Raw genomic sequence first — 20,393 nt, 5'->3', positions numbered from 1 at the left:
GTTTCATATAAAAATGATGACTTACCATTGCTTAAAATCTGATTTGGTTCAAAAGAAAGCTCTGATTCATTCTCTCCTACACATGCATACAAAGTTCTCACACACCTGAAACAAAAAATACCTGGTTAGTTCTCAGGCATTACATAATAATGTCTTTGGCAGATTGTGCTGGTTATCCTAACGCCTCAGTGCTTGCACGTCTGCAGTTATAACAGCCAAAACAATAAGTAGCCATGTTACATATCAATGCCATACACTTAAAAATAAAAAAAAGGCCTGATTCAGGCAATGGGATATGAGAGTAATGTAAAAACTAAAAGCTCTATTGTTCAAGCAGTACCTGCATGGTATGTTTGTGACTGTCTAGAGAAAATAGAAAATATAAGCCTGCAAGTAAATGATATCAGTTAGAAAAAAATTGGAAAAATGGAAGCCTCTTACTTTCCTGCTCTAGCTGAAACTCACTCAAGCCTTTCCTCATACAAAGAAAATAAGTTGGATGCTAAATATGAAGAGCAAATTAGGAAATGACAGAAAAAGTGCATCAGTGTTTGATGATGGTAAACTTGTGAGCAATTATTCAAGTCTCTGCTCCTTCACGTATTCCCATCCTATTTGTTGCAAGCCTGCCACTCAAACTCCTTAATATCCAAATGCTAAACAACATCTTGAAAACATGCACAAAAACGTATTGCAAAAACTATTAGAACTCATCAGGGTTTCAAAAATTACAAGAGTTATCAGACCTTGTATGGGTTTCAAATATTACAGAACCTTTAAGAAACTGTAAGGGTTTCTGATTACAAATACTATGAGAATTTGTAAGAGTTTCAGAGATTCAAAGGTATTAATTTTAAAGAATATCAATACAGTTCAACATTGTTGCCTTTGTATATCTACACTCACAGGCAGTGGTGTAGAGATAAGCCTTAGATAAGAGAAAGGTGCATGTGGTATGTGTCTACTCGGTTACGTAATAGTACATTACTGCCAAATACGACCATATAAATCTTAAAATTCTAATGGGTCATGTTCCTATCACTTTTAGCATCCACTTGTTTTATCAATGGGGATATATTAGTTAGCCAAAAAAATTCTTGAATATATCAGTAAAAATTGGTTAATGCTAAGTGTTGGTTAGTAAGGGTCACAGTCATTTTAGGCAAAAAGAACACTGGTCCACAATTCTGATTTGACTAAAAGCACCTACTACAACAAGCACAGCTCCATGTATCTTATCTAAGCACTTCAGGATGATGCATCTCTAAATATTAAACAATCAACATTTAATCTACTGTATCGATAAAGTTTTAATCAAAAAATTTCCTGAAACATTACACACACACGCATATCTATATCTATATATATATATATATATATATATATATATATATATATATATATAGATACTAAACTCTGGTGTGTCATTCAATTTGACACTTTGAATTTATTGAAGATAAAAGTAAGTCTCACTAAAATAATGCTAAAAAATCATTAACCAGTGAAAGTAGCAAATTCATGCATAAGATGGCCCTGAAACACCACAATATACCTGGGTGGAGAGTTGACAGTTCCATTAGAAGTGGAGGATGAGGAAGGAGGAGGGGAAGAACTGGTAGGGGCCAAGAGACTCGAGGTGGACTGCGATCCACTGATAGAGTTCCTGTGTAGAAATATACAAACTCTTTTCAGGAACATCACAGTGACAATTAGTAGTACATATATTCTGAACAATATGTGTACAATATGATTGATTTTGTAAAAGATATAAAAATATTCATAAAATAAATTATCAACCCATCATCTATTTTCCACATTATGATTTTTCATGAAAATTACCCTATCATGCCTCATCCCAAGAAACTCAGGATTAATTTTCCTAATTCCATTCTTACTATAAACCAAAAAGCTATTTTCATTTCATCTTTAACAGGTACTTACGTTAATAATTTCTTTAACCAGAATACATCTTCCTTTAACTAATTCATAGATTCCTGCAATCTTTTCAGTGTACATCAATCCACTTTACATTAAAGTGAGATGATGTGGTGACATGCATGAATAATACGAACAGGGAAGAACATTTTGGCTTCAGGAGTAGTAAAGGCTGTGTGAATCAGGCTTTTGCCATGAAGAATTGTGTGAGAAATACTTAGCGAGAGAGAATGATTTATGTGTGGCACTAATGGATTTAGTGAAAGTGTATGATAGGGTTAACACAGATGCTATGTAGAAGGTGTGACAAATATATGATGTGCAAGGAAAGGTACTAGAAGCAGTGAAAAGTTATCATCAAGACCATGTGCAAACTGGAAGTGAGAAGGATGAGTGGTTCCAGATGAAGGAGGTCTGTGGCAGGGATATGTGGTGTCACCATGGCAGTTTAACCTTTCTATGGATTTTCTTTGCATTCTGAGCTGATTACCCATTTGTAATGTTCAGTTAACATCATGCATATTTCCTTTGGGTCGTTTTCATATTTCTTTACTTCATTTATTTCTTTAGTGATTTCTTGTTTTTTAGCTTTGCTCATGCATACAAACAGTAACTTGGGGTTTATTTCCATGTTCTGTATAACCCTCTTCATTCATTTTTTGTTTTCTTTTGTGGGATTTCACTATTTCTTCACATAAGACTTACTTGGAAAATGAATCTAATGAACTGTATGCAGTCTCAGTAGAGAATCACAAACAATGATGGTGACTTTCTTTAAGTTTGTTGTATAATAATTTAACTTCCTAACCTCCTCCTATTATTCCCAATTACTCACATCTCACTCGTTTTCCTGCGATCAAAAGTTCAATACAGTACATACATTCTCATTTACTCAAAAAGGGTGGTGATGAACATTCATCTTGGCTTTTATCCCTTTTCAAGTTTGTCCCTTAACTGTATGTACTTGTCCTCATTCTGCACCCTGTATTTCACAATTCTCTTAACTGTCTGCGTAATATTATTTAAAAATAATACCACTGAAAAAAAAAAACCTGTCATAGAAAATTAAGATCTAATCATAGAAAATAGACTGACATACAATTTGAACATATATATGTCATTAAAGGAAACATTACACTTCCAAGGTATAAATATACAAACAAGATAAAATAACATACAACTACTGTCATCACAAAAGAAGAAATGTGCAATATATATCCTTTGGAAAATGTTTCATGCTAACAACATATCCAGTATTAGTTAACAGCACAAATACCTTGGGACTGCTTTTAAAAAATAAATTGGTACCAACTAGTCTCCTTTACAAAAGGCTCATCATATAATGAACCACACTTAGCATTACTGACTTAAACCTGAAGCTTTCATGCAGATGCACCAGCAGTATTACAGCATACCAACAGGTACCATGTTCAGTCAAATTATCCATAGATGAAGCATATAAAACAAAATACTAATTACAGTAAAATCTTTATGGATGAAAAGTACATTTTCTTCCATATGTTTCTAACTCTGAATCCATCCTAATGCTTTATCCACAAGAAAACAGGCTGGTTGACACATCTGACAGCAATATAAAGATTTAAGATGACAAGAATATGCATCAACTGGGAAAGCACTGGCAGCTGAACTAGCCACAACAGACACCCCAGTCTTTTCCTACTGATCTTAGCAATGCTGACATAATAAGTTAATATTAACAAAAGAGCAGGTTTAAGGAATCTGTCTAAACTTCGACAACTATGGGGACAAAAAGGTGCACAAATTCTTCACTCATTCTTTTCTTCCCCATCAGCTCTGACTATGCCTTCAGCCTATGATGCCAATGAATGTGACACTAACAATGGTGGCAAAGTAGTTCTGTCTAAACATTTGTTTTCCTCATGGATTTATCAATTCAGTCATATGCCAAAAACTAACAAAAACATAATATACAAGTGAAAGAGTAAACTCAATATCCTTGCTGGATCATGGGAATCAATGTGATAATATACTTACTTCATCAAGGCACAGCTTAAGGCTGTCCTTTAAAAAATACTAAAGTCTCTGACCTGGTTCAAACTGAGACTTCACAATGACCAGGTGAGGCAAACCTGAACCTGGTGTGTGAGTGGAACACTTTAGTGAATTATCCATTTCACTTATCTTTTCAGACAGCAAAATTGATACAGCAGTATACGTTTTGATGATGAAATTAGTAAGGGCTTCAAAAGTCAATACCTTATCATGCTGTCTGTGAAAATACTTAGTCTCATACAAAGTAGCCAAGTTTCAGTCCTGCACCTTAGACAAATACTAACTGAGCTACACTTCCACAGAACATGGTATATGTCAGGTAGGTGTGGGGTATGGTCTGACAATGATGAAAGACAGTTAACAGTTGTTTATTGCATACATGCTTGTTTTCTCAAAATACTGTCATGCTGAAGAATTTGTCCAGCCTGTTTTTGTGGATGAAATATATAAGACTAACATTAAGACTTCAAGGGAATAAAGAAAAAATGAATCACTAGTTGAAAACAAAAAAATCCTTGACTTCCACCAGAGTACTGCTTTTAAGATTCAATGAAGCCACCTTCCCTAATTAGAACATAAGAGGAAGTATGAAAAAGTATGAACAAACACAAGTACTGAAGAAAATAAATTTTTATGGGCTTAAAACTCCTGAAGATGAAAGCCAAGAGCATGATGATAAAGGCATCCACCAAGTATATGAAAACTTTAATTTTCCAAAGAGAAGGTACCTTTAAATTCATTTTGAGTCCATGCTTTATACATCTCATTTGATACTTAATATGAGGAAAATTATGAGTCTAGTAAGCAAGAAACCTGGACAATTATAATTCTGCATGTTAATACAGAAAATAGCTGCAGTTTAAGGTTAAACAACACCACATGCAGGACTCAACGACTACACTTACATAGATGAGTAGAGGAACTCCAGTGATTGTCTCTTGCACAGACTAGAGGCAGTGAAGAGGGAATGAAAACATCAGGTTATTTGGTGGGGAAGATGGGTGACACCACTTGCTAATACTGATATTTTAGGGTATCATAATTTCCCATAATTCAAATACAGTTTGATACTAAGCATTTCCACTGACTGTGTTCTGGTTAATTAATGACCATTGTACATTTATGCTTACTATGTACTGTAAAATCACCTACAATCAAAAAATAGTTCCTCCAATTCAAAGTTTCAGTAATTCTTTAACACACAAATGTTTTTCACAAAAAATTGTAAGAAAGAATATAAACAACAAAGATAATTGTATACATCTTCATTCAGACTGACTGATCATTTTTACCAGAACTAATCATCAGAAAAATATAAAACAACTTAAACTAACAGAAATTCTAAGGCAAGAGTAAACAAATATGCTTTGGTCAACTTACGTCTCCATGTGTTGCCTGTAGGTTGGCGGGTATGCAGTCCCTAGTCTGGCATCTGAAAGGGATATATACCAAGCTATTTTCATTTATTTTGTGTGTTCTAAAGCACATAAAATTGGCTGCCAAAGAATTGTTCCCAAAGAACAATAAAGTAAATAATTTCTTTAAACAATAACCCAAGAACAGACATCAACAATCCACAACCTTTTAAAAGCATCCATCAGCATTCTTTTCACCAAAGAATACAGTACAAGCAACATGCATCTACTTTCACCACAAAACTTAAATAAGCTTCTCTAAACAATGATGCTTTTAACATCTTTTACTTCCACATACATCACATAAGTCAAAATGCATGAGAAATTCTCTGAGGATATTCAAGGTATAGAAATTCTGATGCAAGAAAAGAATGATCATTTATGCAATTTTACATGTACATACATCCAATTAGATTTGGGACGCAAATTCTACCAAAGATATATATCTTTACAATGTTACATAAATGTTTGGTGAAATATCTACAACAACCACTGCAACTGTACACACTGGTATCTTATGTCTTTATTCTGTGCCTAACTTGCTTACCAATACAGCAGTTAAGTACTTTAAAGTAACAATATTCATTACTCCCTGCTAGACTTTCTGTTAATTAGATATTTCTTTACCTTGTCCTTCCCACTCATCAATGTTCTACTACTTCATAAACCACATCATACCACATATATACACTTTCTTAGTTCTTCTAATAAGAGCAGTGTATTAAAGCACTAGATGGATACCTTGATAATCTTGTACAAATGCATTGGTGTAGATATTAAAGAAAAAATCAATTTCTACTACTATAAGAGCCTTTTCTACTACCCTGCAGTGGATCTAACACAAAAAGCCTCCTAGTTCAGCCACAAATATATCCTTAAGCCATGTTCAGTGTGTTAAAGTGAGATATAACCTGCCATGTTTACATAAGTGGGATAGCTGAGGCAGTAGCATTAAGCGCCCCTCCCACGACATTTACCCCTCTATGAAGCCTGACTCTTTTTCTATTCATTTCACCAACATTCTGAGTCGCTCTAGTAACCTTTCATCTGCTGAACACCATGCGACTAGTATCTTTCTTACAAGCTTACTTCTCACTCTGAGAAACTTACCATCTAACGATGTTCTCACACTAATCAGTTTCACATCTCCAGCTATGGTCTTCACTCATGATTTGATTTCAAAGCAAGGAGCGGCTGTATTTCTTGAGAACTTTGAATCTCTGAACTCTGATGCCATCCAGCTGAAGATCTATCACCCAACTGTTACCATTTTTCTTTACTTTCACCCTCTCCTAACTGAAAACTTTATGACTGCCTATCTAAATTCCTGCCATGAGGCTCTAACATAATCTCATTCTGAAGATGAAGCTCTCCAGTCTCGTCTCACCTCAAAACTTGGCTTAACCTATGTCACAGTGTTGATTCAATTTCCCTCTTTTATAGATATTACTTTGGTTTCTGCTCCCATACATTACTAGGCTATATAACATCTGGCAAGCTACAGCATCATGTGATTACTGTGTGGCCACTAGTGATTTAAAGATGGCCTGGAAGTATATCTGTTTTTTACCCTTCTCTGCACAGCTTTGGAACTCTTTACACCTTCATGTCTTTCCTAATAACTATGACCTGCCCTCTTTTTAAAAGGCAAATATTTAATTTTCTCCTAAACTCCTAAAATACCTTTTTCTTTTCTCTCATTTTTCACTCTCAAACCATTTTTTGATTTTCAATTCACGCCGAGTCTTGATGCAGACATTTGTCTACGACTGGAGCTACAAACACAAAAAAATCATTCTTACTTTTTCACTGTGCACTCTAGTTTGAATCGAGAACAAAGTCTCTGTTCATACCACCACTAAACGACAAAATTCTTCCATTTCATCTGATTTTGAAACAAACCTTCAACATTTCCATCTGCAACACCTTTCTACAATCTACTTCTCTTTATCTATCAACCTCTTTCACAGTCTTCCTCTTCCTCTTGTGCTTTTAATCATACTACTATATATCTTCTTAACCAAATTATCAACAGCCAACATTCTATCCAAATAAGACTTTCACCCAGGTGATGTCTTTCTAATGACTTCTGCACAACACATATCCCTCTCAAATCTTCAGTGTTTACTACCTACTCTCCTCACTCCAACTATTCTATGTAAGTCATCCAACCCTACAACTCTTACCATTTCTACCTACCCTACACGATGTTAACTTGGATTTCACATCCATGGTGGTCCCATGGGCCACAGGACTCTGGGGTTTTATTCTAGCTAATGTCAGATGTTTTTATTCAGGTACCTTCATACATATGCTAAGTTTATAGTCTTTTCATTTACCAGTTTTCAATTCACTTTCAAATCATTTTCTAAATTTCAAATTTTCCACAACCATCCTCACTAAACTTCACTTCACTGCACTGAATCTCTTATCTAACTTCTAGTTCTTTATCATTATGATTGTTCATGTAGTCATCTCTTTTAAAACTTAAAGGTAAAGTGTATTATGAATGTGTCAAACATTAAGGTAAAGGAATGATATAAAGTTGCTCCTGAAAAAAAAAATAGTTTCCCAGTTGTAAACTTAAGGAAAAATTCATGTTTGGTCAGGTAAGGATGAACAAGTTCTACAGGAGTTAGATGAAACATTTGGCCCCAAAAGGACCAAGCAGAATATGGACACTATCAAAGTGCAATTATATGTAGCTATCAGGCCAGGCTCATAAGACTTCTGCATAGGGTTACATGTTTTAGGATGCAACAAGTGGCCTTGTTTTTTCTTACCACATAAGAGTATTTCCTTATTGTGACCTAAAATTACTAAGAAATTTTTATTACAGACCTCTGACTTTGTATTATCCCTTCACCATATAAAATGAAAAAGGAGTCTGTAAGGATTTATTCTTAAGAGTTTCTGGATGTGGTTTACAAGCTTTACAATACTTGTGATTCCTATTAATGATGCTGAAAATACTTTGAAAACAATCTCAGACTTTTCAAAATAAAACTAGCCTTTTGTAACTGCATTAACTTCTGTTTGCTGTTAATTCAGTAAAGCATTTGTAAATTCATTTCTAAATGAGGGCTAAATGATAAAAGTGCTTACAATCCAGGTGAGAGTTTGGTTCCACTACCAGTATCAACCTAAAATGTAGTTCCCTTGTTACTTCAGAGATAGCCCCTCCCTTGCACTAACTAGTGGATATTTCATTCATGTATTGAACTGAAACTGCAAATGTATTCCATCTAGTACTGCCTACATCAGGCAAAGCACATACTTTCCTAACTTTTCTATACATAGTAGAATCACCCTGCCTGTTTACCATCATAAAGTCTTACACTCATTTTTCTAATTCTCTAATTCATACTCAATGTAATACTCACTCCAAAGCATTAAGCATACACCTAAAGCCAACATCTCTCTGGAAATGCACTCCAACATGAGATTGAAAAACAGTCACTTATTCCACACCATTAGGCAAACATCCACAACTGGACTTTCCAACAACAATTATAACTTCAGATCATGAAATAAAGTAATGGGAAACACACAAGACAGATGTTGGCTAACACCAGTTTAACTCACACAAGCAATACAATACATTTTTTCTGTGATACAACAACATAGCAATAAACTACATCACTTTATGTCTGAATACTTTGACAAAATCAAGTGCATTAAAATCAAGGTAAGAGCATCTGAATATCTAGAGTATGAGGATTTCTTACTTATCTAACCATTGTAGTAATACTTTCAAAATTCACTAAACAGTTGGAATAAGGCCAACACTTATTATGTTTAGCTTACCAAGTGAAAAAGTGCTCAAGCAATTATACTCTAAATTCTAGAGCTAAGAAACACTTAAAATAGCTATTAACAGCTACTAGAACCAGAACTCCACAGCATGCACAATCATAACGAAAAATTAATATATATGCTTTAAAACAATTAAAGAACATGAATGCAAACAAAAAAGTGAAGCCATGCAATAGCAGAGTCAGGCAGCTGATATATGCATATGTATTTCTAATGAGTATTGATACATGAGACTTATTTCTGTAAAAACAGAAATGAGATGTTGAAAAATATTTCTGCTTAGCTTGTCTGTAACAGCTTCTGAACAACAGAAGCCAAAACTACCAAAAAAAGACACTGCCTCTGTCTGAAGCAAATGGCTCCACAACTCTCTAATCAGCAGACAAGTGACCAAACTTCATCATTCAAGTGATAAATTATCACTGAATTCAATAATTACCAGCGTCCCAGGATGTGTCACTGACTGCTCTCCAACTTATGCATTTACTGTATCAAGATATCTATCTTATTCTCAAAATGAGCAGTGGGGATGTGAAGATGGCATTCAAAATGAAGCAAGGTGGTCATTATATCATAACTTGAAGACTTACCTTAAAGCGCACTTCTGCTCAACCAATGGTCTACTGTCTGAAGTAACAGCTCTTATAATATAAACAACTAAAACTGTTGGGAAACATAAAACATCTTTAGATTTCAACTTTACAATCATGCAGTACACTAGGTATATCAAACCTGATATTTTGAAAAATCAAGGACAATCCTTACCTGTTTATACTACTGTACCTGAAGTATACTGTTTACATAAACGCATTAAAATAATGCCCATGAATTCTGAATTGATAACCTTACAAACAAGACTCTTATCTTATAATAAATGATGTGGCATGAGCTAAAGCATGCCCCAATCATGGCCTTAACTGGAAGGTAAAATGATGAGCTTCATAAAAGAATGAAAGAAAAAAGATACCAGAGGGATTAATCTCAGCTCCTGAGGAGGTTATAGACCTGACTCTTGAAGGCAGAAAGGTCATAAGAAGAAGGAAAGATGAAAAAGGGAGGAGAATTCTATACCTTTTCAGTACGAGGAAAGAAACAAGTAGTGTACTGTTCAATCATTATTCAGAAATATTATGTAAAAGTCGATGTGTTGTCGATGGACTGAACCAGAGTATGTGAAACATCTGGGGTAAACCATGGAAAGGTCTGCGGAGCCTGGATGTGGATAAGAAGCTGTGGTTTTGGTGCATTACACATGACAGCTAGAGACTGAATGTGAACGAATGAGGGCTTTTGTTGAGTGTTTTCCTGGCACTACCTCGCTGAAGCAGGGGGTCATACTTGTTCACCATTTCCCATGTTATCGAGACAGAGCTAGGAACAGAAGAAGAAAATGACATTTGCTCACATCCATTCCCTAGCTAACATGTAATACACCATAACCACAGCTCCAATCCATAACCAGGCCCTGCAGACCTTACCAATGGTATCCCCTGGCTGTTCCACATGCCCTGGTTTAGTCAACTGATAGCATGCCGTCCCCTGTATACTTCACACGTCTCATGTGTAAAAGAAGTTCTTTCCATAGACTTCTAGTCTCATTTCATAATAATATTGGGAAATTGCTTGTTTGACAGTGAAGGGTAAAGGCAAGTCAATGCCATCTATGGGCCAGCCTTGTAAATACGGCTGGGATATGTTTACACTGTGCATAAATGGTAACAACCAAAGTTAAGTCATTAGCTGTGGTGAAGCCATTATATCCAACCAAAACCTAAACACGAGTTCAGTGCACCAGTGTCCTCATCTTGCTGTAATACTCAAATGTTATGAGAAATTTTAGTCCTTGAAGAAGTCCTAAAACATTTATATCTACATATGAATACATATATATACAAACAATAAAAGCCATGCAACAGCAAAGTCAAGATGCTGTTATAAATATAACTTTCACAATACAATAGAAAACATCAGTGACAGGAATGTGGTGTAGCATCAATACACATACACCAGCTGATCAGTGGACATTACTTAAGTGTTAAATTTATAACAGAACTTGACAGAAGCAACTACCTCTTAGGACTCCCACTTGTCACCATCACACCCACTGGGAATGTGACCAATTTATATATTCATTGACACTGCTTAAAGCTGGTTAATAAGTTTACATCAAAACTTAAGGAAACACCACCATCTCCAACACTGAAATTTACTTCCAATGATTTGAAAAAAAAATATGTTGTTCTGTGATTCTCTATTAAGTGGGGGAAGGGTTTCTGCCTAATTGGTGAATATGTGAGGCTAATAAGCACGCTAATATGCTCAGGGATTGATGGTACAGTGAAATTTTGATATTTACTATTGTTACATCTATTACCTGGTAAAGTGGGCATTACTTTATCTTTTCATTCATAAATCAGATAAGTTTATTAAACAAAAGTAGTTGAATTTCTCAAAAAAGATATTCTAAACACTTAACTCGTTATATATAATTTAGCATCATATTTTGATGTTGAATCTTATGCCAGATGCAATCTTTGCTAGATCAGTGTAACTGAAGAATAAGGTATTTTTCATTTAACTGCACTATCTTACATTCTACAATGGATGACCCCTAAGGAGTCTTTATAAAATTGGATTTAGTGTATATCTTTAAGGCTGGCAGCTAAGGAAGTTGTCATTTATCAAATGTTTTATTTAAAGATTTATGATGCATAAATCAATGTGCATTCATGATATGAAAATCTAAAATAAAAAATGAATACATGGACATCTATATTAATCTACCTACATTGCCCAAGGACTTCAAGGATAAGTGATAAATCTTCATTATGTGATCAATAGCAACCTTTAAAGTAAGGAAAGATATCTAAAATAATCTTAAGGATGGCAAATTATTGAAGAGGTCTCAAGTTTTCCACAACAAAGTAAACACAAATGAGGAACTGCTAGGTAAAAAGACATCTCCAAGTAAGATATTACAACTAGAGAAAGCTATAATAACATTAATCAAATATACTGAATACCGAATAATCCAAGAATGTATTTATGAAAGATGATATCCAGTGCAGAGAGGCAATGAGTCATCTCAGATGTCTATCCACCTATCTATCATCTTTAACACTGTTCCCATACACATGGGGTAGATTGTGTACAAGGAGGCTTTTAGTTAACTCATATCTTATTTTCATATATCCTGAAACCTTGTTTTCTTAGATGAACTAGTAAAATTACTAGGAGAACCTACAAAAACAACAAAATAATGCTTGGGGACATGCCTTCACACCAAATGAAGAATTATGTTACCAAGTGTGGATGATTATTATCTACTGATGACTGAGTTCTATGATGCTTATGATTATGCCTATCAATGGTAAACGATAATGAAATGCTTGGAAAAGTTGTTCATGGAAGTATAAATGATATATATTTTCAGTTTTTTAGAGACTGCTTTCATTAAATGTTGAAATGGGGAAAAATGTGAGAACAAATTGACTGCTATCAGTATGGGACATGAAAATAATGCATAAAGGGAGGTGAAGGGAAGCATAAAATTTCTTTGTAAGAACTAACGAAGGGAAGGTGGAGGGACAAGTGCGAGCAAAAGCGGCGTGACGTACTGCTGTTATATGCATAATGGTTTGTCTGCTGCATACGGACATCTCGATGAGGGCCATTAGCACCCAGCATGGGAGGCGTCACAATATGAGGAAGCCTCTTACTTGTCTGCGGGGAAGAAGAAAGGGAGTTGGAGGGCGGTTGTGTTAACTCCCGAGATGACCGGGATGATAATGACTCACTAGAACTGCTTGTGCTCTGAACTCCATCACTTCGATCTGGGGAAAAAGAGGAAAATTATTTCTAAAAGATAATCATATGGTGCAGTCAGTCTTTGCAAAAACTAACAAAGCTTAATACCAAGTTAGATAAACAAACAGTGTCAGCAAGTTTTACTAATTCATTTTACAAGATACAAAGTTCTAAAAACATTCCATGCATGTATGATTTCATTCTTAATTCCCTCTCTTGCTGTGGCAAGGAAGCATCTGGAACAAATGAACAATGGCATTTCCACAGATCCACTCCCTAGCAGTCATGTACAATACACTGAAACCCCAGCCAACCACTCACAGATAAGTCTGACAGACTATACCATGGTTCACCTTGACTCCTTGACACTTCATATTCCCTGAATCAACCAACTGGTAGAAAGGTGATCCCACTCATTCTATCTCATGCACACTACTTACCCTCCTGAATGCTCAGGTCATGATAACTAAAAGCCTCCTTGAAGCAGGCCTGCATCCCATCACTCTAAGACTTGTATGTACACCTTGCTTTCCACACCATCCTTAAAAAAGATTAAACAACCATGGTAACATTACTCATTCTTGATGCACACCAGCCTTCACTGGGAACCATTCATCCTCCTCTTTCTACTTGCACAGATTTCCCATATTTTTAGTAAAAAATTCCTCAGTGAATTTAATAACTTTCCAATAACCCCAAATACTCATGTCATAAACCCACAAGGCTTCTACGTCAACCCTATCATATGTATTCACCAGATTCATATAAGGCTCAATCATCCGTTCCTGACACTACTTTACTACAGCAGAGAAGGTAAAAATGCATGAAGAAGTTGGGGAATTTGTTTCAGCCCCAATATTCACATTTCCATCTCACAAATCAAAACATAAGATCATACATTATACATAAAATAATGCATTCCTTGTAATGATAAGAGCTTGTGACCTAATGCAGGGGCCATGGATGATTGCGAGGAGGCGACAGAGTCTAGTGTGATTGTGATGGGAGCTGACTATCTAGTGCTTCAATATATCAGCTTATTTCATATTCACATTAGTTTTTACTTGTTCATTCTTGATATTCAAGATACGGTTCAATATGATACAGTCCACAGTGCCAATGGGTTACAATCACAGTGCATACTTGCCAATTTTTCTTTTAACTAATTTCACAATAAAAGGAAAAGTAAACATTTGTAAATACCAGAGATTAGATCTAACTGATTTGGAAATTGAAAAGCACCAGAATGTATGGTTATTCTGTGCTTTTTAACACAAAAAAGATATTTAAGAACTTAAAACAATATACCTGAGATTATATCTTTTAACTTCCTTTAACAAATTCATCGTTCTTCTTACATTAGCATCATTATCCAAAGTTTCCCCGATACTATTATTCCTTCTATTGCCATCATATAATTCATATTTCAATGTGAGACTCTTATACTTTTGGTATTCTGTCAATACATAATCCACAGTACAACAATACTGTAATTGTAGGGATTAAACACTGGGGCAGATCAGCTTTCCATTAAGTGTTTACATGTCGACATCTATGTGTACAATGAATCTTCAGTTGAGATAGAAGTTCTCTCACAATGGCACTTCTTGCAGAAAGATGTACTCCATATTTCAACATCAGTCTTTATCTGCTGTAATTTGTTATTCTTTTTGGCTTACAATTCCCAACCAACTTACCATTTTCATTTAAAACATTTATCTATTCTGTTTATAAAGTCATTTGAGGTATAAGTCTAGATATAATTGCTTTAGTCCCCCCATCTATTTTTTCATTACTGCCTACATCAAAGTGTCCAAAACTCCTACAGACTTCTGTACTTATATGCTTTGAGTGGATTCTAACAATCCAATCTTGATCTTGCTGAACTATTTGATGCACTGGAGCATAGTGTGATATGGCTTGGAGTGCACTCAGAGAATTGGAGTAGACTAAATTTCTTTTTAGGAGACTGTTCAATCAATTAGTACACCCAGAATACTATACAGTTATGCAATAAATATGGAACATCCTCTTACTAGTATTTATAATTGAAACTCTTTTTCAGTAACTATGGCAAATCCTACAACTTCACACATTTTAAGCCACCAGTTAACAATTTTACTCTGCATAAAAATATCTTTCCACCTCCAATTGGAGGTGGAAAGATGGAGTGAAAAAGATTTTGTGTGATCGGGGCCTGAACATGCAGGAGGGTGAAAGGAGGGCAAGGAATAGAGTGAATTGGAGCGATGTGGTATACAGGGGTTGACGTGCTGTCAGTGGATTGAATCAAGGCATGTGAAGCGTCTGGGGTAAACCATGGAAAGCTGTGTAGGTATGTATATTTGCGTGTGTGGACGTGTGTATGTACATGTGTATTGGGGGGGGGGGGGGGCATTTCTTTCGTCTGTTTCCTTGCGCTACCTCGCAAACGCGGGAGACAGCGACAAAGTATAAAAAAAAAAAAAAAAAAAAATATCTTGATGAAGGACTTTGTTTTTGTTATTAAAGATGTAAAATTGGTTTTTTCATTCAACCTTTATTTCTAAGCCAGACTGATGTGGTCTACAGTGAATCATTCTTTGAGTGATGCAATGACAGAACAACTAGAGACTATAATTTGAAGTTAAGCAAGAATTGTTAAAAGATGTACATAAGTACTTTCATGGCATGACTGCTAAAGAATGCATGTGAGCGTATGAGGCCTTTCTTCATCTGTTCATGGCATTAACGTTGGAAATGGCAAGAGAGTATCAAAGAATAAAATGAAAAGAGTAGTAGATGAATGGAATAAACTAAGACATGAAATTAGGAAAGCTGACTGCATATCTAAGTTTAATAATTTGTTTGCTGGTAAAGGAAGTTCAAGAAATGAGGCCCCATGAGTGCAGAGCTCCCTCTCCATACTGTACAAACAGGTATTTAGGGATAGACGATTACATAATCCATTAGTGGTTACAGATTAACAAAAGGTTAACTTACCAGACAAGGGGTTGACAAAGGATAACGCCCCTCCCACTCTGGACTGACCATTAGTTGGAGCAGGGGGGCGTGCAGGCCGACTATTCTGGACAGTTTCATATACAGCACCCATGGCAACAGAACCAGCTACAGCCGAACTTAATGAAACAAGGGAACTATGCGAATTAAGCCCTGAGTTTAGGCCTGTGAAAGAAAATGATTTTATATGATCAAATCAATATCACATTTTTCATAACCTAGCAAAATATCAACTCATTTACAGTATCTTTGTAGTTGAGCACAGAGGATATATCATTCATATTCCAAAGATATGATTTTTCTTTTTTGATCCTATTTACATAAGACAGAACTTTAGTAACCCACAGGAGTTTTCAAGAACCATACATGATATACCAGGAATAATGAACTTCTTTACTCTGAAACAGCAACAGAAGAATGCAAAAAAAACACACCTGAGTTAAGACTAGATATAGGTGTACTATTCCAATGGTGCGTAGCTGATGGTGGAGGGGGCATATTTGTAAAGGATGGGGTTGTCTGCGTTTTGAGGTTAGACAGTGCATCTGAACGTTGCAAGTGTGAGGGAAGACTGGACGGTGCTCCAAAGTGCACTGTCTGGGGTTCACTTGTAGTGAAGGAAGTCACAACCTTCTGAAAGTGAAAGTTCTTGTAGAGAAAAGTTCATGAAACTAACTTTAGACCACAAAGCTTTAAATAACAAAATATAAAATGCTTTACTGTCACTTTTGCTATCTCTGGGTTTAATGAAGACAGTCTATTTATGTGCCATAATAAGCTCCATCCCCAATTCCATGGGTGAATCAGGTATATCTAGCAATTTACATCACTAAAACACAACCTAAACCCATATTAAGTGTGTTAAAGTAAAACATGGACTCCACACTTCTCACTCTTTTGTTCTGAGCAAGATGATTCAACAAGACCAACATCTCCATTCAAACCAACTCTACACACAAAATGTTTCTGTGATTCTTAATAATTCCAATGGCATTTTTATCTAAAATAACCCAAGTATCTATCTATCTCATCTGTTGTCCACTTCTCATCCTTGTACCTTCGAACATACTATAATAAATCTTCTTGAACCTGCCATTCATCAATCATTCATTCTACACAGCCAAACCATGGTAAAAGACCTAAATTCCTAAGCCTCTCTACTCACTTCTCCACAACGCATATTCTTGAACATTTCATCCTTCATTCGAGCCATCTATAAATGGTGTTGCTGGACTCAGCCTACATGAAGCTACATCCTAAGTGAAAAGTCACCTTCAGTGAGGTTGCATGACTGGCATTCCAGTCTCATTAAAGAATATCTCACTCCAAAAAAATCCATATAATCCTGCTACTGGAAGTAGTGCAGCCTTAGGCTGCAAAAGCCTCTGAAAAAAGGTTTTGGGTACCATTATAACTATAAATAAACAAATAAAACACCCATGAATACTGCGTGCACCAGTTTCATCTCCCCAAGAACTTTTTCTACTACTGTACTTGTTTAATGCTCTCGCCGCAGCAATCGCAATATCTCTTGTGCACTATGTTTGGGGGATATTCTCAAACTTTTTAATAAAAGATGTATCAAAAGTTTGTTACTATGATCAAGAAGAACATACTCTACCAAACATAATCTATAAATCAACCTAGTGAAACACTGCTTTCATGTGCTATGAACCCTTTAACTTGACCTGCTCCAGTGCCAGGCTTAAGAGGCAGTCCAAAAACAGTCAGGAAGAATTTGTGAGATGTGTGTTATTCTTGGAAATAATTTTGTCATAAGCTAATACAAAATCCAAAACGTTTTCTTCCCTAATAACTATTAAACTGTATGTGTCACAGCCTCACAAATTATTACATAAAGTGATGGTGCAGACCTAATACAGGCCTCTTGAAATCTCCACATAAGGATACCAGTGCACTGAAAAGATTTTGGATGTAGTGTCTGAGATGCCACTACAGACATCAACAGCTGTGTATGTCACCTTCAGACAAATGTCGTCAGTTTAAGAATTTTAGCCATATACGCCTCACCTGCAGTGAACAGAAATAAGCAAAAATCTGGTTTACATACTCTCTTCCCTTCTGCAACAAGGAATTCACTAATCCTTTAAACACAATCATTTTCCTACCACACTCCTTGCCAGTTATGCTTAGGAGACTTATTCCTCTTCCATTCTTGTAATCAATATCACTTCCTTTTCCTTTTTACAGCAAAACAATTACTCCATAGTCCAGTTATCTGGCACACAGATACTTTCCTATGCTTCTACAGTAAGCATAGAATACATAATACAGTAGCAATGCACAGTCTCTTAGAAAATGACAATTCTAGAGTATATAATTCCAAAGAATATTTACTTACTTGTAAGACTGGTGGGTATTTAGAATTAGACAAGGATGCTGATGAGGAAGTGTGATTATGTGATGAGGGCTGGGAAGCACTGGATGCGTGATTACGGGAAGATGGTGGTGATGACTTTGGCGGGGTTTGTCCACTGTGTGAGACAGATGACTCTGTAGCTCGAGTATCATCTACACGAGGCTCCGGTGAAGTATTGAAAATCTGTCAACAGAGACAATGATAAAAGAATGAAGATTTTCAAAAAACTTTAACATTACATTTTTCTTACTAAACCAGCATATCAATAAGAGTATTTTTCTTCTTTTGCTACTCTGTTGTTTCCCACCTTCACGACGTAGCATCAAGAGCAGATGAAAGCCTCTGGGGAAAAACCCTCTGAGCTTCTTCCTCTATTCCTACTTTTAGAAAGCAATTATACATGAAGGCACGATATCCAGCACCGCAATCCCATTCCTCTTTACCTACCCTTGCTGAAGTTGCTCACGTCTGACAACTGTAAAACAGTGAATGTCATCTCACCAAGAAAAAACTGGTTAACTCCCCAGAAAGTGGTTCCCCATGGATGGAGACAGATGAAAGCACTCTCGAAGCAGGAAGGTCTCACGGGCAGGAACGCAGAGAAAAAATAAGGTCATCTTAATGGCAATTGGTTAAGAGAAGAGAGGGAGAGTTAATGAAGGGATCTAAAGTTGGGTTGCAGGGTGAAGTTGGAATGCAACAACTGCATTGGTTGGTTAAGGGATAGTGGGAAGTGGAACACGAACAGAGAGGCAAGCTGGGGGAAAGACTGAAAAGGGGGTGTTGTGTGGTCAGGATTCAAAAGTCATACACAGTATATAAACAAAGAAAGTTTTGGATGAATGCCTTTGAATGAAGGATGAATGATGTGACAGACTTGGCAATACTAAACAGAACATATTGAAAATAGTAATTTGACACACAGTTAGGATAAGTGGTGGACAGCTATAAGATGTGAAAGAATTCAGTTACAATTTCTGGGTTCAGTACTATGCAGACATGAAACAATGGAAAAAGAAATAAAGGATAGAACTGTCTAATGGAGGAAAGAGACTAAAGCCCCAGGGAGAATTAAAAAAATGAAAAAATATTTCCTTCTTTCATACACATTCTCCATTTCCCACATGACAGAGGTAGCATCAAGAACAGATGATTGGGCCACTGAAGAAGTAAATCCTCACTTAACTCTTTCCTCTGTTCCTTCTTTCAGAATGTTATACAGGAGGGGAAGATTTCCAGCTCCCTGCTCCCATCCTCTTAGTTACCTTCGACAACACGCAGGGAATACACGGGTAGTAAAACCAAAAATGGCAAAATCCTGACAACTTTAAATTACATCTGTGAAAACTGGACGTGGAATAAAGCAGATAGTTCTTGGATTCAGACTGTTGAAATGAGCTATTTGAAGGGTGCTTACTATGTTAGCAGATGAGATGGAGATGATAATGATGACATGCTTATATGAAGTAGGATTTATGACAGAGGAAGAGGCAATATGCAATGTGCAGTGTGGGTAAAGTGAAACAAGGTATATGCTTTGGTTATGTAGGGGATCCATAACAAAAAACTGGTAAACAATCTCTGTTCTTGTTATATATTCTTTTTCATTAGTGAATGCAAGAGTCAATCACTTTAATCATATCACATTCAAATTAAAAAAAATTCTTTTGCATATGTTTCAAATGTTGCAGTTGGGTATTCAAGAGCTGAAATGCAAACAAAACCATTTGTTGAAATGTTTGACAAAGATTATGCATCTACTGACTTGGTCAAACTGTGTGAAATGGACAAAACAGAAAAGACTACAACATCCCTGACAAAAATCTAAAATTGCTTCCCTAAAAAAGTTCAACATTCCAAAAGTAAATTACCTATTTCTGGCTTAATCTTTAACTAAAAACATGGGTAAAGTGTCACATACACTTCATATTTGGTTAATTATGATCTCAACAGCCCCTTAATATATCAACAGAACAGCAGTTAATCATAGCATTACAAACTACTAC

General features: G+C 35.9%; 1 protein-coding gene across 17 annotated transcripts in view; it reads right to left on the bottom strand.

Annotated features, from left to right (window-relative positions):
• The window catches only part of Graf (GTPase regulator associated with FAK), a 174,892-nt gene that overhangs the window by 10,853 nt on the left and 143,646 nt on the right, over positions 1 to 20,393 (bottom strand). For 4 of the 17 annotated variants that reach the window (XM_071691761.1, XM_071691762.1, XM_071691777.1 and 1 more), the window contains 8 exons: positions 18,370 to 18,570; positions 16,442 to 16,640; positions 15,990 to 16,172; positions 12,818 to 13,033; positions 5,350 to 5,422; positions 4,875 to 4,916; positions 1,553 to 1,663; positions 26 to 105 (listed from right to left, as the gene is read on the bottom strand). In XM_071691761.1, the coding sequence (XP_071547862.1) occupies positions 26 to 105; positions 1,553 to 1,663; positions 4,875 to 4,916; positions 5,350 to 5,422; positions 12,818 to 13,033; positions 15,990 to 16,172; positions 16,442 to 16,640; positions 18,370 to 18,570 (1,105 nt within the window). The remainder of the gene's footprint in view (positions 1 to 25; positions 106 to 1,552; positions 1,664 to 4,874; positions 4,917 to 5,349; positions 5,423 to 12,817; positions 13,034 to 15,989; positions 16,173 to 16,441; positions 16,641 to 18,369; positions 18,571 to 20,393) is intronic. The other 13 variants (XM_071691765.1, XM_071691766.1, XM_071691770.1 and 10 more) reach the window with 10 other exon arrangements.

Source organism: Panulirus ornatus, chromosome 51 (assembly GCF_036320965.1).
Source record: "Panulirus ornatus isolate Po-2019 chromosome 51, ASM3632096v1, whole genome shotgun sequence".
Classification (NCBI taxonomy): Eukaryota; Metazoa; Arthropoda; class Malacostraca; order Decapoda; family Palinuridae; genus Panulirus; species Panulirus ornatus.
The sequence above is the reverse complement of the archived record's forward strand: the minus strand, read 5'-3'. Positions and strand labels throughout refer to the sequence as shown.